The following is a 12,559-nucleotide window of genomic DNA, read 5'->3' as shown; positions in this document are numbered from 1 at the left end:
ATTTCATTGTACAATGCTCAAGTCCAAGTGAATCAAGACTGCCACATAAAAACAGATACACCCAAACTAATAGAAGAAAAAGTGAGAAGGAGCCTCTTACACATGGGCACTTGGAAAATTTCATGAACAGAAAATCAATCAATGACTTATTCTCTAAGATCAAGAATCGACAAATGAGACCTCATAAAACTGCAAAGCTTCTGTAAGGCAAAGGCTACTGTCATTAGGACAAAACGGCAACCAACAGTTTTGGAAATGATCTTTACCAATCCTACATCTGATCGAGGGCTAATATCTAATATATACAAAGTACTCAAGAAGATAGACTCCAGAGAATCAAATAACTCTATTAAAAAAGGAGTACAGAGCTAAACAATGAATTCTTAGCTAAAGAATATCGAATGGCTGAGATGTACCTAAAGAAATGTTCAATATCCTTAGTCATCATGGAAATGCACACCAAAACAACCCTGAGATTTTATCTCACAGAAGTCAGTATGGCTAAGACTAAAAATTCTGGTGACAACAGATGCTGGCAAGGATATGGAGAAAGAGGAATACTCTTCCATTGTTTGTGGGATTGCAAGGAGGTACAACCACTCAGAAATCAGTCTGGAAGTTCCTCAGAAAATTGGACACAGTACTACCTAAGGCTACAGCTGCACTACTCCTGAGCATATACCCAAAAGATGCTCCAACATATAACAAGGATACATGTTCCAGTATAATCATAGCAGCCTTATTTACAGTAGCCAGAAACTGGAAAGGACCCAGATTTTCTTCAATGGAAGAATGGATACAGAAATTGTGGTACATCTACACAATGGAGTACAACTCAGCTATTAAAAACAATGACTTGGGGGTTGGGGATTTAGCTCAGCGGAAGAGCGCTTGCCTAGCGAGTGCAAGGCCCTGGGTTTGGTCCCCAGCTCCGGAAAAAGAAAAAGAAAGAAGAAAAAAAAAGAAGAAGAAGAAGAAGAAAACAATGACTTTTTGAAACTCATAGGCAAATGGATGGAACTAGACAATATCATCCTGAGTGAGGTAACCCAATCGCCAAAATACACACATGGTATGCACTCACTGATATTACGGGATATTAGCGCAAAAACTCAGATTACCTAAGATGCAATTCACAGACCAAATGAAGCTCAAGAAGTAGGATGACTAAAGTATGGATGTTTCAGTCCTTCTTAGAAGGTGGAACAATAATACATACAGTCACCAAACTATTGCTGATGCCAAAAAGTGCATGCTGACAAGAGATTGATATAGCTGTCTTGTGAGAGGCTCTGCCAGAGCATGACAAATACAGAGGCGGATGCTTGTAGCCAGTCATTGAACTGAGAGCTGAGTCCCTATTGGAGATGTTAGAGAAAAGATTGAAAGATCTGAAGGGGTTTGAAACCACATAAGAACAATAATATCAGCTAACTAGAGCTCCCAGGGACTAAACTACCATCTGAAAAGTACTCATGGACAGACCTATGGCTCCAGCTGCATTTTTAGCAAAGGATGGCCTCGTTGGGCACCAATGGGAGGAGAAGCCATTGGTTCTGCCAAGACTGGACCCCCAGTGCAGAGGAATGTCAGGGTGGGGAGATGGGAAGGGGGTGGTTGGATAGTTTGGGGAACACCTTCATAGAATAAGGGGTAGGAGATGGGATAGTGGACTTATGGAGGGGAAACCAGGAAAGAGGGATAACATTTGAAATATAAATTTTAAAAATCCAATTAAAATAATGTTTCAAAAAAAGGATCCCTTGGGCAAATACAACTGGAAAGCAATTCAACAAGAAACAATCTCTCAATTAATAAAATGGACACCTATGTAGGAAAACTTCCAATAGCATCAAATAGACAGACAGACAGGCAGACACACACACACACACACACACACACACACACACACAAACACACAGGAGAGAGAGAAAGAGAGAGAGGGAGGGAGAGGAAGAGGGAGATTAAACACACTAGTAATAAACTCTACATCTCCAGTAATGCATTGAAGCTGATGTAAAATGATTGCATGGGAAACCCTGGGCAAATATGATTGCTTACATTCTTCTATTAAAGACAGGTTAACAAAAAGGTGAGTATACAGCAGGATAGCAGTCTCAAGTCTTGAACTTTTTTATATTAATTTTGTTTCATCAAAATTAATTGCTTTTGTATTAATTTTAATAGAATACAAAATAAGTTATTATTGTGAAATTTAACAAAGACTGAGTCCAGCTTTGAGTTTGCAACTTCCTGATCCTTGTGTCTTCCCTCCTGTCTTTTGTATGAGTCTGAATATGTTCCTGCCTGGTAGCTGACTTGTGTATCTGTCCCTGTGTATGTGTGTTTCTGTGTGACTATTTCTAACAGGTTTCATGTCTTTTACTAAACAGCACAGAAAGCATCCCACGGGAAAGGAATGGAATGCTTTACAGAAAATTTAGATGGAATTTTCAAAGGATTAAATCACCTGCTCTAACTGACCCAGACAACAAACTGCACTAGAAACACCGTTGTTTTTTAATATTGATTCATAATCATAATTGTTGCTTTCAACTTATATGGTAGATTTTGTGATAGCTTTATTCCTAGGACTGGGTTAAGTTGTCCTTTTCAGAGAAGTCATCTCTATATATGTGTCTGATTCACTTCTTTCTTGTTTTATGAGTGATTCATGGCAATTTTTCCAATAGTATTATTAGCTATAATTCATGTGTATTAATCAATTTCAACTTATAAGCAATTTATTAACAATAGGCACTTACTATCTTATACTTAGTTAAGTCAAAAATTACAAAAATTTAAGACTAATATTAGCTTTGTAAACGTTTGTATAATACAGTTGAATGTTGATATAATATATTTTAGTACACTATTCTGATATGTATAGACAGTATTTCTCCTACATTTAGGAAAGTCTGTAAATACAAGATAACAAGTCTTCTTTGAGATAGAAAGTAGCCATTGCATAGCCCTACACCTTCCTCAGCACTGACAACCTTCTATATATTTTGTAGGTAGACATAGTATATATCAAACTGTGATAATAAAAAAATTAAAACCATTCAGAATTGAACCAATAAGAAGATTCAAGCGTTAAAATATTTTCTGGCTTCAATCATGGCTACGTAAAGGGTGAAAGGAGATAACCAATTTTTATGAACTGTCTTCTGAACTCTGCCTACTGGCCATGGCATACATGTAATACTCTACTCTCCACATAAGCAAAAAAAATAAACAAAAGGAATTATTTTTAATACACAAATTCCAAATTCAATAGTCTAGCCTAAATGAAAAGAAAACATATACAAAGAGATAAGACTATAACAATATTTTATACAAGAATAAAGTAGTTAAATGACTTGCATGAGTATGAAAGGAAACAAAACATATAGTGAAATGTATATATTAATTTTGATTCCTTAGGACTTTCATCATTTTAAATTTGTTATTCCAAATTAATTTTTTGTTTTTATACAGATGAAATGACAATTAAATTGTCATCATAATTAAAAATGATGAATTATGTTCATATAAATATAGATATCCTACTCATGAAATGAATGTTGATATATAGCATAAGATTTTAATGTTGCCTTATAAACCTTATCAAAATATACAAACATGAATTTATTCATAGCTAAAATAAAACAGGACCATCTACCTCACTCAGTGTTAAACATTAGACTCATAAGTTTCTGCTTCAATTCATCCTAACCACCTAGCTTTTTTATGGAGTATGTATTTACATTAATAAAATGCAGTTTAAATAGTCTACCATAACCAAATTTTTACTTTCATATGAACCAAATATTATTCTATTCATAGTGTACAAAATTGTCATATTAACATGAAACCCCAGGAATGTATACTCTAGTTATTTCTTTAAAACAAAAAACACCATGGACATTATAACCATCTTTCAAATTTCATTCACAGCAGTAGAAGCATGGTGTTACCTTATGAGATCAACATACTAAACATGCCCACCACCATTCTGGTGTGTTGAGAACTGATAAATATCAAACTGAGGGTATCCAAAGGAGAATCAGAAAAGAAATGTGCTATTTTATGATTGAGGGACCTTGTGCAAGTAAATTAATTTCCGTGCTAAAGACTCTATATATCATGAAGACACAATCACTCATTCATTAATCATTAACAACATGAATGTCAAAACTTAATACAAATTAAGAATTAAACAATGTTTTGAGTAATGTTTTTTCTTTTGATTTTCTGCCCTTTAACTGATAAATCAGTCATCAAAGCAATCATTTTGTAGTGTTCTTCGTAGTAAAAAATTCAACACTTAAAAAAACTAAAAATTATTTATTCTTTTTTAAACATTCTAAATTTTCAAGCATGTCATCATTCATAGGGTATGGCTTATTTCCATTAAGACATGTTATATAGAAACTACATTTCATGTAAATTAGGACAATCTTTTTATATGAAATCCTGAAAAATAAATAGAGTATTAAAGATGTATCTGAAAAATTTATAATTTCAACATATAGTTTTAGTAAAATGTATAACTGGATGTTGTAAAGTACAAGAGTAAATTGGTTACTATATGTATATGCTGTCACACAAACCATAAGTTTGAAGTACTAACATTTTCCTACAAAGATACAATGTCATCAGAGATATCTACTAATAACACATAAACATCTTCCTAAACCAAAATTTTCTGACAGAACTTTCCCTTGATCGCCTGTTTCATAGCATTGATGACATCCTTATTCCTCAGGCTATAGATCAAAGGGTTCAGCAATGGACTCAAAAAAGTGTAAAACACCGCAATTACTTTGGACTCCTCTACTGACCTCTCTGATGGAGGCTTTAAATACATACAGAAAAGGGTTCCATAAAATATGGTGACTGTTGTCAAGTGAGAACCACATGTCGAAAAGGCTTTCTGCCTACCTTCTGCAGAACGGATCCTCAAGATGGCTGCAAAAATGTACAGGTAGGAGAAAAGAATGATAGAGAGAGAACTTATGAGAGTGAAGCCAGCAACAACAAACATGGCCATCTTTTTGACATGAGTGTCAGAACAAGCTAGCATGATCAGAGGAGGATCTGCACAGTAAAAGTGGTTGATTGCATGGGAGCCACAGAAAGACAGGTGGAAAGTGAGCAGAGTCTGAGACAGCCCATTCAGGAAGCCAAACATATATGAGAATGCAATGAGTGAGACACAAACATTCTTGGACATCCTGGTACTGTAATGCAGAGGGCTGCAAATTGCCACATAGCGGTCCAGTGCCATTGAAGCAAGGATATAAAACTCAGTGATCACCAGAGCAATGAAGAGGAGACACTGTGTGAAGCATCCAGCATAGGAGATGGTCTTCTGGTCTGAGATGAAACCGTGCAGCATGTTTGGGGTAACATTGGAAGAGTAGCAAATGTCTACAAAGGAGAGGTGGCCAAGGAAGAAGTACATGGGTGTTTGCAGGTGGGAATTGGTCCTGATCAGCACAATCATACACAGGTTTCCTGTCAGCGTTATAAAGTAAATGACCAGAAACACCACAAAGAGGATCCTCCCCAGGACTGGGCTGTCTGTGAGTCCCACAAGAATGAAGTCCATCACTGCAGTATTGTTTAAAGATGACATTTTCTTTCACCTTGCAAGTCGAAAGTGACAAGAAATATAAGCATTGCCTTCTCATCTAAACTGTGTGTTCATTACTGATTTCTTAATGTGTATATGTTGATCTGAAGCCCAATTCCTCCTCATCGATTACTTCCAAATGCCTACCTTGAATGCCCAACATACATTTTTTGGTGTTCTTTTTTTTCTATTCTTTTTGATCACACAAGCAGACAAGACAACAAACATAACCAATTCTCATTGTATTTCTTTTTCTTTATCACAAATGTATGTTTATTCATCATAAACAAATGCTTTCATATACATATCTTCTTAGTAATATCCATGTAAAATGAATTTCCATAATTTTAACATTTGAACTGTATTGAAAAATTTTTTAAATGTATGTCACTTTAGTCATTGCTGCCAAGCAAATTGGAAATGAAGGGGTGTGTGTTTTTAATCTTTGAAGCCACCATATCCTGTACACTTAAAGCCATAATAAAATATGACCATCCAATATATTATGGTACTTTTGACTCACAGTTGTCAATAAGAGTTTCTGAAGTTCTGCAGTTTTCTTTTAATAAATTATATAAATCTTTCAAAATCAAGGAATAATCTCAACCATGGTACCAGTTGCTTGCATTTTCAGCACTTGTAGAAGGAAGAGTAGCAATTTCTGGTCAGCCAGGGTATCAACATAACAAAATCACGTTTCCAAAGTCCAAACCACCACCACTAGTAACAACAATAAACAATAATCACAAGAGAATTGTTCCCTCTATGTTAGATGTTTATCAATAATTAACTTCTATTCACTGAAAATTCCATTTGTGCCAGTATTCAACAATATAAGATTACACCAATTATCAAAACATGTTTTCATACAGAGTGCGTGATGCAGAGCAAAATAGACACTATAAAGCTATGTAATATGTTGTCAGATGAAAATTAATTATGATAAAAACAAGGGTGGAAAGGTTTCAGATGGAAGAGAAAATCTTCCTTAGAGGGAGTAATTGAATGGTGAAAAAGATATTCAAGTGACTAAAATAAAGCCTATCACTGGAGTGTGGAATGTGTGTGTGTGTGTGTGTGTGTGTGTGTGTGTATGTGTGTGTGTGTGTGTATGTGTGTGTGTGTGTGTGTGTGTGTAAAATGTTTTTATATTCTAACTTATCCATAGTTAATTTCTTTCTGGAAGAATCTTAAGGATGGTGTCAATGTCAGTTTGATCTACCATCTAGGACTTCTATGCATATGTGATTTTTTGTGATAAAATTTCCTCAATACTAACTTTCAATATATTTGTTTATTTGCTTCTCATACAAATACAGCAGATACATAAGAGTTCACATATAATATTGGATACTTTAGAATATTTATGATATATGTACATATGAATAAAGTGATCTAGAGCAATTGACATTATATTTTCTATAATGACAAATAGCAATTTATATATAAACACATGAATATATTTTAGATATCAAATACAGAATTCAACCTACCTGAAAATGCTGACCTATTGCACATCCTAAGAAGTAGGAAGATTTATAATATATTTTCTTGATTAACTCCCTAAGTGTCTAAAGATACCATTAAAGATCAATTTAAACATTTTTTGATTCTCAAGGGCATAAATCTAATTTGATGCTGTGAGGAGTTGTATTCACCCATGAGGTCAAAATCTCTCCCTAACATATGTAATATGTAAACAACTCTCTCTCTCTCTCTCTTTCTCTCTCTCTCTCTCTCTCTCTCTCTCTCTCTCTCTCTCTCTCTCAGCGTTTGTGTGTTGTTTTAATCTATTAATTTAAATAACAAAAGACATAAATATAGTTATATGATGTTTTGTAAAGTAGTATAAGATTCTACCTAGACTCTCTCAGTTTTCTCTGTACTCACTAAAGAGAAGTCATCCCATAGGATTGAGGAGTAAGATAAGATAAATGACAGTTTTGAGGAAACATTACTGAAAAAAAAAAGTAGGGCACAAATACAATCTTTTACTTGATACCCATTTCTTGAAATTCATTGAACTCCAATTTTTTTTGTTTTCTTCTAAATAATACTATCTCTACAAATTTAATGTAAAATAGTTTTTCTCTCAATCAAACAAATCAAATTATCTTTTGAATATTTAGTATTATGATGATGAGAAAAAGAATGCTAATCATTCTCAAATTATATTTCTTCTCTGAAAAATATAAGATTGATTTAAAGGAAATGGCGCAATTCATTTTTAAGCATGTAGAACACAGAAAATTATTTTTTATAACTAAATGGCACGAATGTTATGATAGAAACCAAAAACTTTTTGATTTGATTAAAAGGTTTATAAGACTGCTACTGTTAACCATATCATAAACCATAGCTGATGAATGCATAAACATAAGGCATAACCTGATATTACTTCTCTGCTAAATGAATATATTGATAATCTTATCCCTGAGTCCTTATCTTTATACTTATAGATTAGAATATCACTAAATTGTTATTGGAGAATCTTCTTTTTTTAGTTGATAGAGATTAAACAGAGACTCTCAGCTGGTCAACATATGAGAATAAAAGTCTGTGAGGTGCTACTCCAAAAGGAAGGTCTACATCACACTCTCTCCCCTCAGGAATCACTGGAGAAGAAAGGGATGAAAAGTTATGAGAGTCAGAGATACTAAGCATCTGTACTTAAATATGATTTATTGGATAGAACAGGACTGTTGCAGAGATGAATTCACAGTGACTGAAGCTGTATTCCACAGACCAGCAATAATTCAAGCCAACTCTACTTATTCTGTGAAAGACAAGAAATATCACTAAGACACTGTAGTTCCGGTTAATTTTTAAATTATAGGAAAAAATTTATAATTGTGATTTTAATGTGGATTATTCCAAAGGTAAAGAAATAAAGTACACAGATATGTCAGGAATAATTCATGTACATCTGTAAGAATATGTCTATGATGATCTGAAAGTGTATGTATTATATCTTTATTTTTTATTGAAGTAAAAAATAAATCTTGGCTAAGTGAAAAAATTAGACATTAAAGGATATTAGAAGACTATGAAAGGTTGCCTAGATAAGGTAAATTGTCAACAATTCTCTCTAAATTTATTTTCAGAGATATGACTATTTTTTTTTGGATCATACAGGATAGTAATGTTTTTCTTCATGGTCTAAGGTGGTTGATATGTTTTAAAGAAGCATTGATGAGGAAGTTACTCAGTTCTATATCTTCACAATATCTACTTCAGTGTGGCATATTAACACAGCTGTTAGTTGTCACATTGTTCCAACATTGATCTTCTCCTACATCAATGAACAACATAATACTCACTCATTTTATTTCACAAATTTTTACAAGAACCTCTTGATATTCTGGAGGGAATAGAGATAAAACTTTCAATTCTGTCTTCAACATGTTTTAAATAATTTAAGAAAACCAAATATTTCCACATTATTGCTACAGTTCCCATTCTATAGTAACATCTGGTAAAAGTGTTTGTATTACATATTTTATTCTTTAGATTAATATGAGAAAGTAGAATTAATATTGGTAATCAATCTATTAAACTAGTCAAATGTGCCTATCATGGAGGAATGATTTATTTCTCATATACTATATATTTGTGCAACTCAAAATCACAGCTATTTTCACATAGACATTGACTATACAAAAAAATTGCCTTGGCAAGATAGTTCATTCTCTGAAACACAGAACAACATTTACCTAACATATGTATTTGTGGGTTGAATAGGCATCTTTATGACATGGAGGTGATGAAGAAGCATGTTTAATGATAATACATAAACTTGAACATGTTGAAACAACTGAAGATATCAGATAGCATTTTTAAATATTCTATTATATTGTGCATAACAGAAGAATGGAAAACATAGCCTTATAGAATGTGTTTCTGTATGATTTTTTTTACTGCCTCTTTCACATCTTTATTTTTTAAACTGTAGATGAGAGGATTAAGCATGGGGATCACTACTGTATAAAACACAGAGACGACCTTGTCTTGTTCCATAGAGTAGCTAGTAGTAGGTCGCAAGTACATAAAGAGAATTGAACCAAAGAAGATAGTAACAGCCATCAGATGGGAGGAGCAGGTGGAGAAGGCTTTGTGTCTTCCCTCTGCAGAAGACATTTTCAATATGGCAATGAGGATGCACAGGTAAGAAATGAGAACAATGAGAACACAGATGAGAACAGTAAAACTGGAAAAAATCATGATCACAATGCCATTCGTATGGATGTCAGAGCAAGAGAGTTTGAGTAGGGGTGGTGTGTCACAATAGAAATGATTGATCTTATTAGAGGCACAAAAGGACAGTCGGAAAGTCATTCCTGTGTGGATGGCTGCATTGCCAAACCCTGCTAGAAATGAAGTAGACACGAACATGAAACAAATTCTCCCAGACATGAGAACTGGGTATAGGAGGGGACTCCAGATGGCCGCATAGCGGTCATAGGCCATCATGGCTAACAGGAAGCATTCAGTTCCCAAGAAAGAGCCAAAGAAGAAGAACTGGGTAGCACATCCATTGAAAGAAATGCTCTTATCTTCAGCCATGAGGTTCAGCAGCATTTTAGGGGTGACTGTAGATGAGGAAGAGGCATCAACAAAAGAAAGGCTGCTAAGAAAAAAGTACATAGGTGTGTGCAGACAGCGGTCAATCTTAATCAGGGCCATCATCCCTAAATTACCCACCAGTGTCACCATGTAGATGATCAGAAACAATATAAAGAGGAAATGTTGTAGGTCTGGATTGTCTGAGAGGCCCAGAAGGATAAATTCTGTCACATCTGTGTCATTTTTATCTTGGATTCCTTTTACAATTCTGACCATCTGTGCTACAAAATAAAAGAAGTTACAGCATTCCATTTGGCTAGATGATTGTGTCATACTTACATATATATATACTAACGTAACATATATATCACATATAAATATTAAATAGTGAAAAGTGAGATCAGTGAAATTTTAATGTGTATGATATTAAGTCAAAAACATTGAATATTGTATGTCAGATCCTAAGTACCTTGAGACAAGTACTTTATTTTCCACTAACTTCGACTACATTTTATATCATTTGTGCATTAATTACAGCATATCATTATTTGGTATTATGTCTACTATGATTATAATTAAGCCTTTATTTCTGGAGAAAATTAACATATTTTTTAAAGCACAGAGTGTTCCTTCACAGTCCTAGTGGAAGAATGAAAAATAATAATATTTGTAAAAAAGAAATAATCAATAGCAAGAAAGGCAGCAATTATCTTTAAATTAAATATTGGATTTGTGAAGTAGGGAATTTTTAGAAAGCTAAGGAAAAAAATGAAGATAACCTCATACAGCCAATAGGTTTTCAATAACATCTTAAATTTAGAGAATTATCAACTGTACAATCCTAGCCTATTAGTACCTAGAATTTTATTAATTGGATAATCATATTGTAAAATTAATATAAAATCTAGATCCAAAAGAACTGAAAAAATTCTCTAAGATATAGAAGTCTATAATTGAGAATTACAGAACTACAACAGACCCTATTATAAGTCAAGCTGAGGATGTTATTATGTACTGAATATCTCTATGATGAAAAATGAAAGAGCTGCATGTTTTCTGCTTAATGAATAAACCGTGAGAAGATAGGTATTAACCTTAACCCCATTTATATGTTATACAAAATGTATGTATAATACTCACTCAGTATGTATGTAATTCTCACTCATTGTGCCTTAGACTATACAATTTTACACTTTAATTTTCAGTAAAAAACAAATCTGATGATGATGATATTTACTGAATAGTAAAACACAAAACACCAGAGATAATTTAATGATTTTTTGAGCAATACATTGGGTTAATATAACAACTTAATAATTTGAAATTTAAATGAAAAAAGTCAGGCTACTCATGCAAATAGCATGGAGAAGGATAAAGTACTAAAAGTAGAGGTAAAGCTCAGCTATATCATTCTAGTCATTAAAATTAAATGAAACATCTCTTTCATTTCATTAAAATTAAAAATTAGAAAGCAATAACTACCAGTACATTGTTTCAATTATAACTAAATAGTATATTACTAATATTTTAACAACCTGTATTAAAGTAAGTATAAACACGTTTTACAATATGAAACAAAGCACTTGATTCTCCATCACTCACAGGAGATGGAAAATTCAAAGAATAGAACATACTCTACTCTACTCTACTCTAACTAGTTTCTATTATGTCAAGATCCTAAGACCTAATAAAACTTTTTATTTCCATTGAGGAGTATAACATCTGCGCCTACAGTTCTACATGAGTCTCCATTCAAGTCAGTGGTGAAGATTTAGTAGAAGTTGTACGAAGCCTATGCTTGTTATCATCTTCATGTGTTAAAGTCAAAGAAATATGGGGCATTCACTTTCAGTGTTGCCTCCTAAGGTATAACATACGTTCATGGTACAACACAACTTTCCTTTTTTTCAACATCATATTACACTACACCTATAGATCACTGATATAGATGGATGGGTTCTTTCTTGGAGTAATAGTCACCTGTGAACTTCAATAATAATGTCAGAAACAAGAAAGAATGCATCTTTCTGTTTTCTCATTCCAACACCACCTCTGAGAGTACAAATATAATAAAAGCAAATGAATTAATAAAATACCCCAGATGTGATAAACATACAAAAAGGAACAAATACTAGGAAACTTCACATATTTAATGTGTAAAATTTTAATGACTTACTGCACCTTACAGGCTTGCTAAGTGTTCGTTGTGCTATTTCATTTAAGACTCAGGAGATTGAACACTGTTACCTCCCCTTTGTAGAGAAGAAATTTAACTTATGAATCATCAACTCGCTGGGAATAACCAGCTTCATCCTGATGGATAGATTCTACATGCATACTCAGTCTCATTCTGCTAACATTTGTGATCGTTCAAAA

The 12,559-nt window shown here is 33.4% G+C and overlaps 2 protein-coding genes across 2 annotated transcripts; both read right to left on the bottom strand.

The window, feature by feature from the left end:
- Window positions 1-4,675: 4,675 nt before the first annotated feature.
- Or5m10b (olfactory receptor family 5 subfamily M member 10B) lies at window positions 4,676-5,623 on the bottom strand. Its single transcript, NM_001000297.1, has one exon. The coding sequence runs from the start codon at window positions 5,621-5,623 to the stop codon at window positions 4,676-4,678; it is 948 nt and encodes a 315-aa protein (NP_001000297.1).
- A 3,882-nt stretch (window positions 5,624-9,505) lies between these two features.
- On the bottom strand, window positions 9,506-10,459 carry Or5ap2b (olfactory receptor family 5 subfamily AP member 2B). The gene has a single exon (NM_001000296.1). The coding sequence runs from the start codon at window positions 10,457-10,459 to the stop codon at window positions 9,506-9,508; it is 954 nt and encodes a 317-aa protein (NP_001000296.1).
- Between the last annotated feature and the right edge of the window lie 2,100 nt (window positions 10,460-12,559).

This window comes from Rattus norvegicus, chromosome 3 (assembly GCF_036323735.1).
Source record: "Rattus norvegicus strain BN/NHsdMcwi chromosome 3, GRCr8, whole genome shotgun sequence".
In the NCBI taxonomy this organism is placed as follows: Eukaryota; Metazoa; Chordata; class Mammalia; order Rodentia; family Muridae; genus Rattus; species Rattus norvegicus.
This window is presented reverse-complemented; position numbering and strand designations above follow the sequence as displayed.